The sequence below is a fragment of the Oryzias latipes genome, chromosome 3, assembly GCF_053564925.1.
Source record: "Oryzias latipes strain Hd-rR chromosome 3, Olatipes_Hd-rR_3.1".
In the NCBI taxonomy this organism is placed as follows: domain Eukaryota; kingdom Metazoa; phylum Chordata; class Actinopteri; order Beloniformes; family Adrianichthyidae; genus Oryzias; species Oryzias latipes.
Window position 1 is genome coordinate 23375956 of NC_136239.1, and position 20896 is coordinate 23396851.

The window sequence follows — 20896 nt, forward strand, 5'->3', positions numbered from 1 at the left end:
GTCCCCCCTGAAATCAAGCACTTCTCTTTATTTATCACAACTATTTAATCACTTCCTCTTCAGCTGACATTTTAAGCTGTGCTGTTCATAAAATTCTGAAATTATCACAAGTTTCAAAGCTGGAGAATTTCTAAGAACAATACACACTTCTCTGATTGGAGGTAATCCTGACATGTTTAGATTTGACACATTTCATCGTGTTGTAGGCTTTAACAGCCTGGATTCAAAAACTTTGAATTATTGGAGTGATCGGATAGAGCTGCAAAAGCAAATCAGAGAGAATTTTCTGCGCAGTGTTAACACTGGCAGGACTGGAGTGAAGGAAACTATTACTGTGGAAAAACCAAAGTAAACTTTATCAATGATCAAGCATCCAGCAGAGGTACAACTGTAAGTGATTTCCATCAGCTGTCAGACCAGTAACCACAACTACAGCAACAAATACAGCTACAGGGCTGAGGTTGCATTTCCATGTGTGTGTGTGTGTGTGTGTGTGTGTGTGTGTGTGGGTGGGTGTGTGTGTGTGCGTGTCCACACACATGCATGTGTGGCAAAAAGACACAACTCACTGTGGAGAATAAGTCAAAACAGCCCAGCCTGCTGATGACACAGTACACCTCTGGAAGCCGAGGTCCTTTTCCAGTCGGCTGGAAGGAAAAGAAAAACACTGAACATGAAAAGATATATCTGCACTGCAGAAGATCTTAACATCAGTTATAAATGGATTCATAAGGCAGGAATGAAGTATAACATTACACCTCCACCAAGATGGGGTCGTTAAGAGGTTCTATATTTAAAAAAAACCCAGAAACATCAAGATTTAGGGCTCAAAACTAATGAACCATCTACTGTATAATGTTCTACAGTCACTTTGTAGTTTCATATTTGCAACAAAAGCAACAAAGTACTGCTTCAGCTAGGACTGAAGCATAAAAAGGATGTGCTGCATAGCAACACAGTTAACTAACTCAATAACAATCTGCATTTTCATGTATACAGAATTGGCCATAAACATGTGAACTTAAAAAAGCAACAGCTTCTTTTTCTTTGAATTTGTGTATATTTATAAAATGGTTACAAATAGTCAAACATTCTTAGTCTCAATCGGGAAACAGTCGAATTAATCAAAAATGTCATCTTTGTTTCCCTCATTTTTAAAAAAACAATTTAAACGTTATTTATGTATTCCAGGCATTATTAGCATTCAAAAAACACTTGCATTCCTTTTTTTCTAAAAAGAATCTGAGTGAAAGAGTTGTTTTATTTGAATTTTACAAACTAAAGTCAGATTTAAAGATCTTATGCCAAAGAAAACTAAGACTATGACCTCTACAAGGTCACTCCTTCAGGCTACTTTAAACACCCAGGGGTATCCTCTTTTCACAGAGTCATGGCAGCGACAACAGAGTAAATGCACAATCATAAAACGAGTTAATGGAGGTCAATAGAAAAACAACCCATGATAACATGCCATGAGGAGGCCTCTTAATGTAATCTGTCATTTTTAGGTTAATGTCGTTCATGTGGTTACCTCCTTCCTAAACACAGGTCACTTATCTTCTCCTGCCGATCCTATCTCCCGTCCTCTGCCTTCTCACAACAGACACAAATGAGTACAAGCTCCTCCACAAGCGCCAATCCAATTGTCCATATTAGGTATACAATTTTCCCGTCTTGTTTCTCCTCCGTTTTTCCAAATGGATGATTCAATCAACTGTGTGGAGCTTGATTCAAGTCTTCAGGAATGCTAACTCACTGCCAACTTCAAGACAGACAGCAGGAAGGAAACCGAGTTACTGGAGGAGAGAGGCTCACCTCTTTGTTTTCACAAAAATCTGCTCCTGTTGAGGTGAATCTCAGATCAACTGAGGCACGACTCAAAGTTTTTGACTGTTTCGCCAAAAAAAAACAATTAAATCACAGTAGAAATATAGTTCTAAGTAGACTTTTTTTTTAACCTCACATTTAGTTTGAACACACCGGGAAATACCAAATGAAAAAGAGAATGAACAGACACATCATGCTCTCTGCCCACCAGCTTCATGGGAAGCTTAGCAACACTTCAAAGCACTCCACAGCTTCATTATAGAAAGGAAATAGTCTGGAATGAGCACTAGAACTGGTTTTTCATGGTTCCTCTTTGTCCTGCCCTTCCTTTAAAAGTTATAATCTTGTACAGCAAGTAATTTTGGTTAAATAGAATATACTTGCATGAATACAAAAACATAATACAATTTGATGACATATTCCGATTCCAATGGGTTAATTGGCATGAGTACTGAAAAGTATGACTGACAGGCTTACCAGGAGGCGCCTGCAGTACCCAAACCTCCTGCTGCCATCCTCCCCGGTCAACATGAATGAGAAGGTCTCACTGCAGAGCAAAGCATGAGCATCAATGCATGTACTGAGAGACATCTGTGCAAAAAAATAAGTAAATCTCTACTCTTTAAAAAATTGATAAGAATAATTGATTTTATTTCCTTTTGCTTGGTACTGAAACAAAAACCTACAAATATGAGACCTAAATATTTCTGAAAAATATATTTACTCATTTAACTCAGCAAAGATCTCATTATGTTGGGAGGATTGGACAAACCTGGCGTATTCTGAAACAGGACTCCAATCTTTTGCATCGGGGAAACAGAACTGTGGAATGGCTTTGAGTCTCTGTTCTGCCTCTCTCATCTGCTTGGTGGGCCTTTCCAGCTGAGGGAAAAAGTTCAAAGTGTTATTTTAGTTCCCATGAGGAGTCTATAGAGTGAAGCCAAACTTCACTGCCACTTTTCAATGTCCAGGACAGTGCTCTACATCTGACTTTTTCAAAATAAGACATTAACTGAATCCACAAACTGCAAATAAAACTGCAGTGAGTGAAAACCAAACTGTTATTCTCACGTTGCAGTTGTTTCTTTAAAGAACCTCATATGTTTAGAACAGTGCCTCATCATTTGCAAATTTTTCCTTTCAAGTTCCAGTCTAACAGGCTGTAGAAACAGTTTCTTTCTTCCATTTTTGTATATTTGCTTAAGGAATTCTTGTTCTTACTGACATCTGTTATGATGCTTAGCCATGACTACAGGAAACATGTTTACATGGCAGAGCAACTGAATGTGCTTTCAAATTCAAAGTGTTGCCCAGTGCAAGGCCCTAAATCTAAATGAGTTAGAGGAAATGTCCAGGATGTGCGGAAACGAGAAGAACACTTCATCCTTTGTTTTCTACTAGGTTGCTATTGGGAAAAAAATAATAAATCCGATAGGAAGTGAATTTGGCGCACCTGAAAATGAAGTTTTACCTGTGGCATCATATGGACAGTGCACTTAATATAAACATATACAGTAACAAATGCATATGTGTTTTTATTTCAGAAACAGATTGACGTTCATTAAAGACCCACTACAATAAAAATCTTGTTTATGGTGTTTTTTTCCTTGCACCAGCAATGTTAGGTTGGGGTTGTAAGAGGCTCTATGCTAGCGGGAGAGAGCGTAAACAGAGGGATGATGAGAAGGGGGTAGATTTATTCCACACCAACAGTCCCACCCACAACTCAGGGGTGACTTTCTACTGAACTACTGCCGCTCTGCAGAAACTGCAGTGGTGGACAAAACTGTTGGTACCCCTCAGTTAAAGAAAGAAAGTCCACAATGATCACTGCAATGACTTGAAACGTTCAAAAGTAACAATAAATTAAAATGTATTTAATATAAAATAATCAAAATCAACCATTACTGTTGAATTGTTGATTAACAGAATTATAAAAAAAAAAAAAAAAACTCATGAAATAGGGCTGGACAAAAATGATGGTAACTTAATATATTGTTGCACAACCTTTTGAGGCAATCAATGCAACGAAACGGTTTCTGTATTTGTCAATGAGCCTTCTGCACCTGGCCACAGGTATTTTGGCCCACTCCTCATGAGCAAACTGCTCCAGTTGTCTCAGGTTTGTCGGGTGTCTTCTCCAAATAGCATGTAACAGCTCCTTCCACAGATGTTCAATGGGATTCAGATCTGGGCTCATAGAAGGCCACTTCAGAATAGTCCAACGCTTTTCTCTTAGCCATTCTTGGGGGTTTTTGGCTGTGTGTTTTGGATCGTTGTCCTGTTGGAAGACCCATGACCTGCCACTGAGACCAAGCTTTCTGACACTAGGCAGCACATTTCTATCCAGAATGCCTTGATAATCTTGAGATTTCATTTTACCTGGCACAACTTCAAGACATCCTGTGCGCGATGCAGCAAAGCAGCCCCAAAACAGAAATGAATCTCCTCCACGTTTCACAGTAGGGACAGTGTTCTTTTCGTTGTATGCTCCATTTTGTCTACGAACATAGAGCTGATGTGCCTTACCAAAAAGCTCCAGTTTGGTCTCATCTATTCCCAGAAGCTTTGTGGCTTGTCAACATGCATTTTTGCAAATTCCAGTCTGGCTTTTTAATGATTTCCTTCAACAGTGGTGTCCTCCTTGGTCGGCTACCATGAAGTCCACTCTGGCTCTAACAACCACGAATGGTGCAATATGACACTGATGTACCTTGATCTAGGAGTTCACCTTTAATGTATTTGGAGGTTGTTCTGGGCTCTTTGGATACAGTTCAAAATATCCATCTCCTCAATTTGTCATCAATTTTCCTCTTCCAGCCACATCCAGGGAGGTTGGCTACTGTCCCGTGGGTCTTAAACTTCTGAATAATATGTGCCACTGTCGTCACAGGAACTTCAAGCTGCTTAGAGATGGTTTTATAGCTTTTACCTTTACGATGTTTGTCTATAATTTTGTTTCTAATGTCCTGGGACAATTCTCTCCTTGGCTTTCTGTTGTCCATGTTCAGTGTGGTACACACCTTTTCACCAAACAGCAGTGTGACTATTTGTCTCCCTTTAAATAGGCAGACTGACTGATTATGGGTTTGAAAACAGCTGTGATGTCAATTAAAGGTCATACCTGAGTTCATCATGACCCCCTGGGCAATTAGTTCTCAGTCTTTTATGGAGGTACCGGTACCTTCATTTTTGTCCAGCCCTATTTCATTAGTTTGTTTTTTTAAATAATTCGGTTAATCAACAACTCAAAAGTAATGGCTGATTTTGATTATTTAATTTTCACTAAATTTTAATTTATTGTTACTTTTGAACGTTTCAAGTCATTGCAGTGTGCATTGTGGACTTTCTGTCTTTAACTGAGGGGTACCAATAATTTTGTCCACCACTGTATGTCCTAGAACAACACAGATTTTTAGATTTAGGCTAAAAAGGGCATAATCATAATTAAGAGACCACTGGGAACGGGAACATTTTTACAACAGATCAACAGATTATTGGAGTGGGACTTAATGTTGTTGTTTTTGAAATAATGATGCTGCAGTGAAGGCAAGTGAGCAGATGCGAGTGAGAAAAGGCGGTTTTGACCGCTAAGAGCAGTGTATACTGATTGAACATGTTTACCTTTGGGAACTGGTAGGTGACCTCGGGAATATAGGAGTTCTTGCTGGGTTTCTTTTTCATGGAAACCACCACAAAGTATTCAAAGAGCTCTCTCTCCTGCCACTCAATGAGTTCCAGCTCTAGTGTGCGATAGCTGGGGGCTCGCCGCAGGATGGACTGAAGCTTCAGTAACCTCTGGGTGTGAGCTGAGGGGGAAAGAAAATCTATTTTAACGAATAAGTAAACAGCCAAAAACTTGACAACTGACAGGAAATTAACCCAGGATAATATTACACATAGAGGTGCAACTTATCAAAGTACAATTTTGAGCCCTTTGAATTAAATGCATTAATAGCGCTTTATTATGAATAAAATAATAGATTACAAGAATTCAGAGATAGGAGATGAAAGCTGGCGTCATTCACCTTTGAATCTGTCATCAGAATCACTCTCACTCTCACTGTTGTCATCTGGAGACAAAACAAATCACTTAGATTAATATATATGTGCCATGAGAGAGATACCAACATTTTCCATGTGTGGGTGGCTGAAACAAACATTTACTAACTTATCCCGCCTGTGGACAAAGGGAAAGAATAACCTTACCTCTGAGAGAAGCTGTCTCAACATTGGACAGGGACAGCTTCTTTAGCCTCTTCTTCCCACGTTTAGTGCAGTAAATGGAGTTGATCCTCTGAACCAGCTGTAAACACAGACGAGAGAAGGTTTTCTGAAAATAAATTCAACTATTAAGTCTTTTGATCACAAGTACAGTAGAAACAGACGTCAATTTGGCCGAAAAGTAACAGCGTTAGGAAGCGCTTGTGCTAAGTTTTAGGAAAACAAAATTGAACAGTTCCTGGAAGAGTTCTTGAGAAAATGAAATAATATTTATGAATGTAATATTTTGATGTGTTTTCCAAAAATAAACCATTTACAAACGAGCCAAAGTTTTACTGAAAATCACTTGTAAGCCAAATGCTTTGCAAGCGACAGATCCAGATGATGTATGTGAAGGACTTAACGGGCTCTACCTTGGGGATCCTCCAGTGCCTGTGTGAGGACAACGAATCACTGGCGCTGCAGCGGCCATCATCCAATAATCCGCAGGGGGATGTTGATCCACCGATTTGGGGAAGGAGCAGCATTTCATTGTGGCTATGGCGCTTGGTTAATTGGGACTTTCTGTGGCTCTTCCTGTCACATGGACCAGCGAGGCGAAGTGATTGGCTACTAGGAGTAGAAGGCAGCTAGACACACAAAAGATAGACGATTTCGCACCAATCAGTAACTTAAAAAGCTAAATAAAAACTTGTGTCTTCACAATGCTTGCCCATGGAGAGTTGCACTGTTTGTTGGATGTTTTTACTCATGTTACAAATGTTAAATTAATCTAGCAGAAAAGAGGATAGAGGACAGAGGATATTCAAAATCTTAACTCAAACAATTCAAGCCTTTTTAAAAAGTACAGTTTGTTTTTTCTCTTTTTATAAACAGACTCAATGTTGCACTTTTGGTTTTACAGGGTAAAAAAATAGGTTAGATTGCAGTCGTTTGTGGTGCTTCTGCACTTTTTAACAGAAAACTCAAGGTAATTGATCATGTAGAGATATGTATTTAAAAACATGTTATTGGTACAGTTACAGTACAGTGCACCTGCAAATGAGGCATGGCTAGACTACACTCTGCAAAGCAGACCAAGACTTGTTGATAACTGTGTTGCAGAACTCCATCCAGGTTCATTCTCTCATGACTAAACTTATGAGTTCGTTGCTTCTTTTTCTTGCTGGCTTGTTTACATGAGGGAAGCAGTATACATTGATTATATTAAATACAGAACTTAGCCAAACTCTTTTTTTCTCTAGCTGCCGTTGAGTGCTGAAACATTATATCCGTGTGATTCATAAAAATATATAAAAGTGCACATGCCATGGACCTATAAACAAATGCTAAGACAAAAAAAGATTCTGACATTTCCATTCCTCCTAAAAAACAGCAGCAACTTACCAAACATGATTGTGTGAAAAGATTAGGTAAGCCAGCTAGATCCCACACAGGTAATACAAACAACAGCATGCCCAGACAGTAATCTCTGATTTCACAGTATTGACTTGTCATGTTAGTTACACTACATTCCAGGGTAATATCATTGATTTTATGCTATTAGATCGTTAGTTTTTATCAACGTTAGGAATCTAAAAATCAAGGAGACAAAAACTATTGGATAGACAAAAGTGGCAGTGGATGTGTTCCTGATGGAGCAGCTTTATTAAACCGTATATACTGCAAACACACTGGAATAAGTCACAACTAAATGTGCTGCAGATTTTTTGGAGGAAAAGTCCCACTTGCCTCTGTACAAATGACCTGTGACATTCTTCAAAAGAGCTTAACCAGAACTTAGAGAAGGAAAGTGTCTCTGTCACACTCCCTACAGGAATATGCATCCACACTGCTGATTATCAACAGACTCCTGAATTACCTGAGGGGGAGAGTTCGTTTTCCTGTCCATGGACTTCCAGCTTCGCTTGCTTTCCAACAGGCCGGACTTCCGACCCAGATTCTTCCTCCTCAGGTCGACATCCTCGTAGGGATTCTCTTTTTCTGTGGAGACGAGGACAGACTTCAGAAACAGCCCTGAAGCTAGCGGCTCCTCACAGAAAAGCCTGCAGCTGACACGAGACAGATGATTCTGAAGGGTCACTCAGGATAAACAGGGGCCCAGTGAAGGGTGTTACGGGGCACTACGGGGCCTCCCTTAGGATGGTCTGAAAAAGCGATGAGTCATGAAAGGTAAGTCAAAAGGTCACTCCTGGCTGGATCAAGTGAACTCCCCCTTTTTTTTAACAGTTGCTGTTGGCTCTGGGCCCCACAGATCCCTGTGGGCCCAGCTGAATCTGCTGGACACAGCACCGCTGGTGAGTCATTGTCCAGGCATGCTGCAGAAAGACAAGCCCAGGGTCTCTATTTAAATAAGCGTGCCAATAGAATCTTTCCAACTCCTGACATATTATGGCACAGACATTTGATTCTTAACCTCTATGTAGTTTTTTTTTTCTTTTCAATTATAAAAAAAAAATGTTTTTTCTTTAATTAAAAAAAGTGAAGTTTGAGATTTCCCTTTCTCTCTTGCACTCGGATGAACTGTCAGCGGATTTGTGGAATGCTGCAACAGTTCTATAGGTGTACGGTGGTGGAAAAAGGGAAGAAAACGAACATCGCAGAGGATCGAACAGCTCTCTCTGATGTCACCTGGCAGGAGACCAACATCAATAAAGAAAGAACTTGTGTAACACCACAGTCCATGCCTATCCAGACATGTGCTCTGAGAATAGCTTTTTTGGCAGGGTCTGGAAAAGGTTGTGAGAATGAGAAGAAAGCGCACTGAAGAATAAAAACAGAGCCAGATGGTGTTGAAATGCATGAAGAGAACTGGGGGGGGGGGCAAGAAAAGAAACAAAGCACTGTAAGTAGAGACTGCAAAAACAAAAATGCGTTTGGTAGCAGTATTCTGTTCTCTGAGTACGTACAGATGAACTGGAGCAATTCAAAAGCAAAACAGCATGAGTTTTCTAAGACATCATTAAACCTGTACACTTACAAACCCTCCCCACACCACGTCAACGAACACAGCTAGAGAGATCCTGAGAGTGCTATGTTGTGTCATGCAATAAATTAGCTGAGTGGAGTAATTTCTGCGCGTGGTTAAAGCCAAGAACCAGAATAAGAGGGCTTAGTCTGGCCCCACGTTGAGCTACTCCATTAAACTGGAGCAATACAGTAATGAGAGCCTGCTGGGAAAATGATATGTCTGCATAGCTGCTTATGTACTGCAGGGTACTAATCTACCCCACTGATTACAAACATCCAGAGCTCTCGCTGACACACTCACAGACACATAGTATTATTGCAGGCGGTGGACACACCTCTGCCGCATGCTGTGATTGTAAAGTTCTGTGCTCACAATAGACTCACGGGCAGGGCGAGGCGCAAAGCAAACACTAACAATATCAATATTAGCTTACACTTTAGGGGAGACACAATATATGAGGATAAAATTGATTTTTTGCTTTGTATGAACATCTGGAAGGATGATAAACCATGAAAACCATTGATGGTATTGTGTGGAGGAATGCACTGTGGGGTTTGGCCTTTTTTGGCCACTAAGAGTGGCAAAATTACAGGTCCACCCTTGACAGGCTCCACTCTCACATTTACAGGAACTGTTGTTTTTTTTTCAACTGCAACCTCTGAAAAAAAGTGTAAAAACATAAAAACCTGTTCTGCGTATATAACTGAAGGATGTAGCATAGATTCCTACATACTGAAAGCTAAACGCATGATAAAAAGTAAAAACAACATTGGCCACAAACAAAATAATCAGATGAAGTTGATAAAAAAGGTCAAGATGACAAAGAGGACCCAGACATCAACAGAGACACAAAAATATGTTCGTTTTTCCACCTTTGCTGCTAAAATAGGCATCTCTGTATTTGTATTTTGGCTTTTAAGTCAAGTCATTATAAAAGTAAAATAAACAAGCATACATAACAAAAAGTAAGAACTAAAACCCTTTAGAGCTGACTTTCTGAAATTAATTGATTTTTTGGTGTGTAATATTTTGGGGAAATGTTGTTTTTTATTTATGCTGTGATTTTTGTGATGTAGTAAACTTCTCTGAAATGCTACTCTGTCTAATACTTAATCATTTTACCTTTCGGAATACTTTTTTTCTATTTTTAATTTTTTTTTTTTTATTTGTTTTAGTTGAATTTTTTTTTTTAGATGTATGTTTATTAGTTTTCGGCCTGTTTTGCCCAACCTTAACAAGTGTTGAACTCGAGACTAACTTAAAGGTAACACTTGGGTTATAAACAAAAGAAGACTTAGGATCACGCCTCCAACCGCTCCACACTCACTGCTCTGGATGAACAATGGTGGCTTTGTTGGGAAAATGAAAATCTGTGATTGTAGTCCGTCATTCCCTAATGCTCACTTTACTCTTGCACATCCTCAGTCGGGGGGGAAACAAACTCATGAGGAAAGCAGACTCTGTTAGAAAAGGACCGTGAGAAACTATTGTGATCTTAGTATTAGGTAATCATTAAATATGTATGATATACTGGAGAAAGGAACTTCTTTCTCCATATTTAAAGCATTATGAGCCTGTGCACTCACACTGACACACATTCTTCGCATCAAACTTTGCACAGGAGGAGTTGGCAGCTGAACGGGGCAGAGGGCCTGGGGTCATTTGCTGGTGGAAAGGAATTTGGCTCTTCCCTCTGTCCAGTATTTCATGCACACATCATCTCTGAGAGTAAAGTGCTGCGTTTCTGAACCCGAAGGGCGTGCAGCTGCTCTTGTCAGCACTTACAACGTTTTATGGCCAAATTAGTTTGCATGTGAGAGGCATTTTTTGTGAACATGTGTTTACTTAAGTTCTAATTGTGAACAATGTAGACGGTCATTAACTAAAACCCATCATTTTGCGTTTCATTGTATCTTTATCTTGTCGACACTTTATAGCTCCAAGTGTTGACATGAACTAACAATTTAGACTGTTTAAAACAGCGCGCAACAGCTCAGGTTCTATTATTTTTTTACCCAGGTTTCTACTTAAACACTGGTAATATATTAGCAAAAAGAGCTAATCATTATCAGTTTGATTGAGTCAAGCACACAGGAAATAAAAAAGGATGTTCTCATTCTTGTTGTAGAAACAGAAACTCATCTAAAGGTTAAAAACGTTTTCCATCAAATCAATAATCGTGTCAGATAGGGTGAGCTTACCAACAATGTCCTCATAGGCATTCTCCTCTAAAGTGCTTTTGGAAGTGGGTCGACTCGGTGCATCTGTGCTCGGGGCACCATTCTCTGTTGGAGAAGATGGATACGAAGACGGCAAGCTGGCGGCATCCTCCGATTCACACGACTCCCTAGATTGAGAGAAAAAAAAGGAGGGAAAGTCAATAAATGTCAGTGCAGAACTTTAGAACGAAAAACAAACTAAAACAAACACTTTGCTCTACATGTGCTTCAAATTGAGGAAATTCCAGATTAGGTGACCATTAAACTTGCCAATTTCTTCCCTTTCTGAGATGAATTTGTGCAGCAGAAGACAAATTTCCCTTCATGACACTGCAAAGGGTGGGTTTTAGCTGCACTACGTTTTGAAAGTGAAAACCTACAGAAAATCTCAGTGCAACATCCGCAGCTTGAGGTTTTAAAGTCAAGTCTGAAATTGCCAGAACCACAGGAATGTTAAACAGAGTCCAAAGATGAAGGTTTTTGAGGACTTCTACTGATGACCAGGCGAAGGAACACCCTCACAACAGAGAAAATTCTACAAATTGAGACTGAAGAAGGAAAAATTAAGATAATCACTTTTATTTTCACCTCCACAATTACTAAAAACATAAGTAGATGTGTATGCATCTCTGCCTCACCTGTCCTGGATTCTCATAGGGGTGCTCTCTTCTCTCTTGGATGTTTCTGTCAAGCTGGGGGCAGGGGTTGAGGGCAGAGGTGGCGGAGAGTCAGAGGATCTTTCAGGAGGTAAGCCATTGGCTGGCGAAACGCCCCTCTGGTCTCGTTTGGCGTCGTATTCGAAAGTGCGTTTGGGTTTGGGTAAAGGGTTGACTGGTGTGCTAACAGAGGCTTGTTGGTTTGGTGGTTCGGGGCTCTCGGACCTGGTTGAGCTAATACTGAACCTTTGTCTGTCTTTGGAGGACTTCTCCGGAACTGAAATAGTTTCCGGTTCAGTGGCCACTGAACAAATGCTGCTGCGCTTGCTGGTGCATGTACTGTCCAAGTCATCACCAATCACAAAGGTCCTCTGTCTTGTCTTGTCTGGAGCGTAGCAGTTATTCAGATAGCGCGGAGGGGGGAGGCTTGGGTTCTCCTTTAAAGACTGTTCTATCTTTTGTATCCTGTTGAGAACCGCGGATGTCTCTTTACGAGCAGACAGGGACCGTAAAAACGGCCCAGAGAGATCCGTCTTGCCTTTCCTTTTCTGGAAGCGACCCAGGCCGTCTTTTTCTGAAAAACCCTCCTCTTCCTCATTCCCAGTGTAGGAGCATTCAGAGAAGGCAGTGCTCATCCTCCGGACTCCCTTAAAGTCAAAAGTCTTCTCACTGCAGGGAGAGGAGAGCAGACTGGCGCAGCCTTCGCTGCCCCCAACGCGCTCCCCTCCTCTTTCATCCAGACACAGGCTCATCCTAGGCAGGGACACTCTCCTGCACTCCCATTCTGAAATCTTTTTACGGATAGTGGTGGGAGGTACGCCTGCTCCCGAATGGGTGAGAGATAGCGTACGCTTGTGGCCTTGGTTAAGGGAAGCTCCCAGGAGTGAGCTCGAGTTCAGATGCCTCCCATTAATTCCTCCCCCGGCAGGGTGATCCCCCTGATTCTCCTTCTGGTCTGGGACACCCGCACTGTCCTGACAAGACTTGCCTTTACCTGGAGGCTTATAGATGGAGAGCCTGTTGTCCAGGCAGCTAATGCTCTTTGATTTGGCGAGGCCGACTTGTGGGTCAGTGTCACCTGCCAGAGATGATCCGCTGCACAGGCTAGCTGTCTTGCTCCATCCTGCACGTACCAAGAATCTGCCGTCCGTCCTAACGTACCGGCTCTGCTTGTCAAAATACCTGCTGTCACAGAGGAGGTGCTGCTGGCTCTGGCCCTGACTGGGAGTCAGAGCAGGACACGTTGATGTGGACTGGCACCTGAGGCAAGACAAAGTGGTAGAAAGTAGGGCTTGAAAGCGTTTTTAAAACTTTTAAAGCAATTTCTAGAAGGATTTTTTTTAGACAAACAGTTTTTTTATTGTAATATTCATAATTTTCTCAATAAAAAGTTCTACCTTTGTTAAAGTCCCACTCCAATCAGCTTTTGATCTATTATCAAAGTGTTCCCAGTGATCTTTTAATTATGATTATGCAGTTTTCAGCCAGAATCCTGTGTTGTTTCCCAGGACATAGTTTCTGCAGAGCGGCAGAAGTTTGTTAGAAATTCGTCTGTGAGTTTTGGGTGGGAATGTTGGCGCAGAATAAGCCCAACCCCTTGCCATCATTCATCTGTTCACATGCCCTCCCGCTAGCTTACAGCCCCTCTCTTCTCAACCCCAACCTAACATTACTTGTGTGTAAAAATGGCGAGCAATATTGGACCCATCCAGCTTGGATAAGGAAAACAAAGATGTACGCAGATTTGGTTGTCTATAAGTGGAGGCTTTAGAAGGCAGCTGAGCAGGGAATTGGAAGCTTGCTGTAGAAGTTTCTACATCACACCAACAAACCTTTTCCAAGTTTTTAAAAGCTTAATTTTCTTTATGTCGTCCACTAAGACTATAATGCCACAAGAAGGTCTTAAAAACACCAAAAACACGATTTTTATCGGAGTAGGTCTTTAAGTTGAGATGACTAGTGACATGAATGTAATTTTTTTAATCAAATTAGCTTGAATCTGTACTTAATTGTTTGATTTAAAAAATGTAAATCAAAATCAAATTACTTTGTTAGTTTGGCAGTGACACTCAACTCCACTGTTATGACATTTAGGCAGAAAGATTATTAATAAATGAAGAGGAAACCTCTAGAAACTCCCAACAGGTCATTTCTCACCACGTAAAAAAAGCATGAAAGGGCTTTGAGTTAATATCCTGGAGCAAATAAAGGCTGAAATCCTGAGCCACACAACTAGAGCAACCGCAGCAAAACTTCAGTTCTGAAGCAACATGGATGTAATATACCGCTAAATGCCAAATGAAATACTACAGACTACATTTAGGTGGCAATGCAGAGTTTCCACATGATCAAAATAACCTGAGCAGACCTCACACAGAGAACTTTAAGCCAGAGTGAGAATTATCTCAGTGCTCTTACCTCCACAAGCCTTTCCCCTCTCCTAAGGTTTAAAAAGCCTTGGATGGTCTTTTCAGCCAAGTGACACCTGGTTCTGCAGTATTCACACGGTCACCCCTCCTTTTCCCAGCAGCCACTCATACATGGTTATTCAGAATGTTCGCAAGCTGCCAGGACACTCATCGTCTTCAATGAGTGAGTAACAAAAGTAAAAGCTCTGATGAAACCGTCGAGAACGAGGAGGAAGTTGAACGCAGACTGTGATCCAACAGTGCAGGTTGGGACAGATCTGGCTTTGCACCTATCTGCCCTTTCTTGATTTTTACTCTTCCTGCTCCAGGCTGGAGATAATTTTACAGCAGCCTATTGCCTGCGAGCTGCAACTGTGATCAATGATCCTCCACTTCCTTGCTGCTCCCTTGCTGCTTCTCCCTGCTAAGTTATCTAACTTCATAATTAGCATGAACAGCCTTAAATATTGCCAAAAATGATCTCAAACATCTCAAATGTAAAGCTCTAGTGCTTGAACACATGGAAAAAATTATGAAAACACTATTATTTCATGAAGGAAAAATATATGAACATGGTAAAATTACTTATTAATTATGATTATTGATTACAAACATTCATATTAATAAAGACTTCATAAAACATTTTTAGAGTTTTGCTTTATGACATAGTGTACAGGCATTGTTAATCAAACTTCCTTGAAGGCGTGTTTTACATAAATTGGTCTACACTGGCACATGTTTATCTAATCCAGCTTCTGCTTCTTGTAAATAAATACATCTGTAAAAGATTAAGCATAGTTCCTATAAAGATTCTGCGGTATAAACATTTTTTTAACAGACCGAGGGCAAAGATATGTTAATATTCTCGATAAACTGCTATGAAAGACAGTTTAAAGCCCTTTAAGCCATCAGTTAACTTCCCTGGGAAAAGTTAGGACATGAGGTAATGGTCTGTGCTGTCATTCTACCGTGATATTAATGACTAAAGTGCTCTTGAGCAATAACCACTCCCCAGCACAGCAGCTGCACTCTGCTTAAATAGGGGTTAGATAATAGGTCAAATGTGTGGATATTGGAGTTTTTTCTCCTCTGAAAGATGTATCAGATGATCCCTTAAATATGGATTAAGTACTAATAAAAAAGTTTAAAGTTTGGCTTTGCAATGATCGCTTATCACATAAAATCATCAAGTAGAGAGAAAAATCTCTGCACAATCCCTCACATATTTGGATGGAATACAGAAATAAATGCCTACTTGTTTTTTTGATCAGGCAAAAAGATATTAGGGTACAAACTTCAGGGTTAAGTGACATTCTTTCATAACAATTTCTGATATTTGCTAAACTGTCATAGACTTAAATGTGAGAAAATTAGATAAATATTACTCATGCTTTTAAAAGATACGTGGTCAGTGTCCATAAATGACAAACCCGAAACCATTAAAAGTATCTTTTGGTTTATATAAAATGGATTGTTAATTCATCCATCCCTCTATCAATCCATTTTCTTACCCCGCTATATCCCTTTCGGGGTCATAGGGATGCTGGAGCCTATCCCAGCTACTGTTGGCCAAAGGCGAGGTACACCCTGGGCAGGTCGCCAGTTTGTCACAGGGCACACAATCATTCCGACACACACTCACACATGCACACTGTGGGAGGAAGACAGAGTTCCCGGAGAAAGTTCATGCATGCAGAGGGAGAACATGCAAACTCCGCATGGATGGATCCCAGCCAGGATTTGAAGCAGGGCTTTCTTACTGTGAGGCACTAACTACTGTGCCACCGTGCAGCCTTCACTGCTAATTCATTTTAATTGTTGTTATTTTTAGACATATTTTACTTTAGAAATAAACCGATCATTAATTTTGTTTTATGTTTGCACCCCCCCCTCCCCCACAGAGAAAAAAAAGCAAAAGCTAAATATTCCTCCTTTGTCTATTTAATTTTGAAGAGTTTCCTTCTAATCAAAGAAATAAGAGTATGGGTTCAACACACATGTACTGTAGTTACTGTGCAAATATGTCTTCAGATGACTTGTAAATTACTTATTTACCATCAACTATTATCTGGCCTGACCCTGATAGACATACGCATCAAAATAGGGGGGAATAAAACTGTCAGAGTCTTCTTTATAAAGTTCATTTGAGCATCAATGACTGCCCCATGGGCCTCCTCCGCTCACGATACAGCTGCTGAACAACGGAAACTTCGTCAGAGGGCAAAACTCACAATTAAAGGAGATGTTTCACGTCTGTAGCTGTCACCTAAAACTTTGTCACAATCTGTTACTTTGTTCTATGATCTACTCCATGCTTTAGATGTCAAACTTGAATTGGATTGAATACGCCTGCATCCTCCCTAACAACTGCTCTAACAGGCCTCCTCCTTTTCCTGTTCCTGCGTCGTCTGCATGGATTTTTTTTGGTTTGGATCTTCGGGTTTCTGACCCATCACAGACCGCAGACTTAAAGATAGAAAAACAGAATATTTGCCCTGTTGGTGCTTTCTTTCCCCTTTCGCGTCATGTTCTCTTCTTTCTCTGCATTTAGTTTTGTGTGCATAACTGCAAGCTATTCTTCTTTGCCGCGCAGTTTTGTCCTGCACCCCTTCCTGAGCATATCTTTGTGATTTTGTTTAGCTTCCTTCTAAAATGACTTGGTTTTTTTTATTGTTTCGTCCTTTGGATTTACCACATTCATCAAAGTCTGCTTGTTTACAGCCACGACAAAGGCAATTTCTCCTTAAAACATGATTAGTTACTTAAATCAATTCCTTTTTTGTAAGCTTCCTGCTCTCTTTTAGGTGCTTATCTCAAAACATCAAATGCAAAAAGAGAAATGCATGGGAAAACCGACAGGTAGCAGAGAACAGACAGTTTATCTTTGAAATGTGCTGCAGGGAAATTGACAAAAAAGGCTAAAAATGAATCAATTTTTAGATCAGCACTGACCATCTGCTTCAGTATTTCAGCATAAAGCTCTTAACTTTGACAACAAATAGGGGTGTCACTGCAGCTTCCTGTCAAAACTCTGAACAAAGCATCTGTTTGCATTAAGTTTGCTTACGGAAAAAAGGGGCTTTTGAAGCAAATGCTTCACTAGAAACCACAACAATCAGTAACTGAATCTCACTTTCTTAAAGGTCAGTTTGTAGATCAACTTTTTCTGTTGCCCACGGGGTTTGCAAAGGGAAAACTAGAGGACTCGCCGCTGCTTCTTCTCAGAGATGACTCCACATGGATGGTGGGACAAAAACTGGATGAGCTAATAGGCAGAATTCACAACAACATGTTGCTTTGCTTGGATTCCAGGAGGCTCTAGGAAAGGTTTCTGTAATGTCTTCAGTCAGAAATACACTTTGCTTGATTTTGATCATCTGTTTAGATAAACTTTGTGCTGTTTTTTTTTCTTTTCAGCCATTACTTTATTTAAAGTCCCCTTATTTAGTAAAGATGCTGACAAAAAATGTAGAATTGCCACAAGACGAGGCAAAAGAGGAGGCAAAAAGTCAAATATGTGCTGATTTCTTTCATTTTTTGGACAGAGCTGTAAAAATATGACATGATCGGCATGCCTCAGATGGGCCGACCACACATACTGTGCCGTACAAAGAGGCAGGCTGCTGGCTTTCACTCAGACTTCCCGGGCATGCTAACCACAAACCACTTCCCTTTAGGCCCACTGACCAGGAAGGAGCGAGCAGAACCAGAACCAGCTCTGCTGCTATCCAAGTCAAGCAAGTGCTTGGTTTTTTTGAGTTGACTGTCAATTGTTAACTCATGAAGCACATCTTTGCATGCTTCAGGGGGTTCACTGAACATGAGGAATGGGCAGTTCCTGGACATATAACAAGTTAATGACAGTGTGTGTCAATGCTCTGCCACTGTGATGTTTGTTGTCAAAGCATCTCTTTGGAGTGCTTTTGGTGAGTAAATGAAATCTCCAGCTCTTATTAAAGAAGATCCTGAGGTGAGGACTCACAGGCAGCTGCAAAGTCATGACGGTCAGGTTGTCCTCCAGAAAGATTCCTGCCTTCCTTTGTAGGTCAGAAAAAAATTTAGCAAAGGACTACCTAACACAAATATACCCCTTCCATCTCTTCAAACAAGGAGCTGTGATAACCCTTTGCTTTGTATCTTATGGTCTTAAAAATCTTAGTCATGAATGTACCAGGAACCCACAAGGACCGCAACAAGCCAGTGAGCTTCTGCTAGGAGAACTACTGGGTATATTACAAAAGGCAAAAGTTAAACTCATCATAACAGTGAGCCAATTTACATGCACACCAAATATCTGATCGTTTTCTAAATCCTCTGGATATCGGATTTTTTAGTAAACATGTAGACAGGCTAATCTGATGTCCTTCATCCAGTCCAGCAGTTGACGAGATATTGGATTAATGCATGTTAATTACTCTCTCATTTTATAATATTACATTGTAAACTAAACAAAGGACAGAGAAGTCATGTACATATAATCCAAATATGAGACCAGGGTAGCTTTACGTTACAAAAGCTACCTTGTACTTCTCATGGAGTACAGAGAATAGCATCAACATGTTGTTGATTTTTGCTTTGTCACTTCTACAGGACCGATTTTACGCAACAAGCTACTAAAGAACCAGCTTTATTGTCAGCACAAAGACTGTCGGAAGCAAAGAGAGGCACTGCCCACTGGGAAATAACAGCAAAGGACTGAACTTTTGTTTCACAAAGTGTCAGATTAAAGAGCATTTTCCGAATTTGTTGTCTCCTCCCAGCAGGTCACTATCAGCTCTCAACATGCTAACACAAGCCTAACACTCACAATTCAAGGTTGGATGATCCCCTCATCCCAGAAACAAGATCATACTTGCAAAAGCTTTGACTGACAATCATTATTTGTTTTGTTGAGTGAATTAACCTCCTGGTCTAATCCTTAACTGACGGATGTGTTGATGAAAAACTTCAAAAATGGAAAGACAAGAGGGATCTTGAGAAACCATGTGATAGCTGCAATGATAGCCAGGCCATGTTGCAAAAGTCACTGACCTGTCATAGACGTCCCGTGGAGCTTTACCCCCTCCTGAACGGGGCGCAGCCTTCGAGCACTTGTTGGCAGTCATTACAGTCTGCAAACCATCCGTTCACCTGATGGAGAAACAGAGCAATGAAGGACACCTGAGAAGGTGCATCACTCCATGAGTGTCTGCAACAGCAAAACCGTGGGATTTGATAGTCCTTCTCAAGAAATAATACACATAGATAGGATCCAGTAAGGCGGATAACTGAGTCAACGACAATGCAATGTTTGGTAAAACATGAATGAACTCGTAAAAAAACAAGTAATCAAGGTTCCTTTGAATAAAAACCAGGGCTAAACAAAAAATTCAAAGCACCTCAACAAGTTGTAGCATCCCTACCTGCACACTAAAACTGTAACATTGATGTAAATTCATTAATTAATGAATTCATTAATGTCACAATATAAGACTGTGACAGAGTAGAAATTATTATTATTTCAAATGAATGTTAGTATTAGTCAACACACATTTTGTACCCAAAAGTCCACATCCTAACATTGTGGATTATACTTGAAAGCACATGTGAGATACAGCACTTGAGATGCCTTTCATAAAGCAACCTCATATAAATCCATGCAGCACCTCACTTCACCACATCTGAAGAGTTGGACCTCCTGTGTAAACAGCCTTCAACACACCAGATGTAAGCAGCATGGCTAACACAGCATGTAGTTTAATCTGCTGCAGAAAAATCCCCACTGCTTCTGAATGGATGAGGATGTAGTTCTCCATCAAAAGACCGACAAATACATCAAAAGTGTGTGTTTCTCACTTATTTCTGTCAAGAAAACATGTGTTTCAGTGACCAACTCCAATGAAAATGGTGATATTGGTGTTTGTAACATGTTCTTGTAGCATTTTTTTTTCTCATGATAGAAGATATAAGAAAAGAAAATTAAAAGAATAAAACTGTATTTCTGTTTTTTTTTTCAAATTCTTGTGAATCAGGAGCAGATGGAAAAATGCTAATGGCAAAAGCTTGTTGGTGTGACAAATAACCTACAACAGCAAACTACAAGCTCTCTGCTCCACTCCATTTGGATGCATCCACTTGCAGACAAATAGATCCACATGCGTCTTTGTTTTCCTCGTCCGAGCTGGCATCTGGCTCAAAAACTCTATGACTGGATAGCTCCAATATTGCTCAGCATTTTTGTTACACCAATAATAATAGGTCGGGGGTGTGAGAGGCTGGATGCCAGTGGGAGAGAGTAAACAGATGGATGATGGGAAATTCCCCCACCAACAGTTCCACCCACTACTCAGAAGCAAATTTGTTAATGAACTCCTGCCGCTCTGCAGAAACTATGTCCTAGAAAACCACACAGGTTTTTTGATTTGGCATCAAAGTGACATAATCATACTGAAAAGACCACTGAACGCTTTTACAATACATCAAAAGATGTATAAAAAAGCCAAACACCCATGATGCTAGAAAGGCATGTAAAAAAAAAAAAACGTCCTCTGTGTTCTGCTGGAGTGGAAACCCATGCATCCTGACAGTTTTGTGGGTGTAACTTCAATACCA

General features: G+C 40.4%; 1 protein-coding gene across 3 annotated transcripts in view; it reads right to left on the minus strand.

Annotated features, from left to right (window-relative positions):
• Positions 1–20896, minus strand: part of dennd2b (DENN domain containing 2B) — a 48491-nt gene that overhangs the window by 16150 nt on the left and 11445 nt on the right. For 2 of the 3 annotated variants that reach the window (XM_023953452.2, XM_004067013.5), the window contains exons 2-12: positions 19337–19435; positions 11880–13157; positions 11224–11369; positions 7913–8034; positions 6465–6680; positions 6037–6133; positions 5856–5900; positions 5452–5636; positions 2600–2709; positions 2305–2374; positions 570–647 (exon numbers count right to left, since the gene is read on the minus strand). In XM_023953452.2, the coding sequence (XP_023809220.1) occupies positions 570–647; positions 2305–2374; positions 2600–2709; positions 5452–5636; positions 5856–5900; positions 6037–6133; positions 6465–6680; positions 7913–8034; positions 11224–11369; positions 11880–13157; positions 19337–19410 (2421 nt within the window). In that variant the 5' untranslated portion in view covers positions 19411–19435. The remainder of the gene's footprint in view (positions 1–569; positions 648–2304; positions 2375–2599; positions 2710–5451; positions 5637–5855; positions 5901–6036; positions 6134–6464; positions 6681–7912; positions 8035–11223; positions 11370–11879; positions 13158–19336; positions 19436–20896) is intronic. The other variant, XM_078944449.1, reaches the window with a different exon arrangement.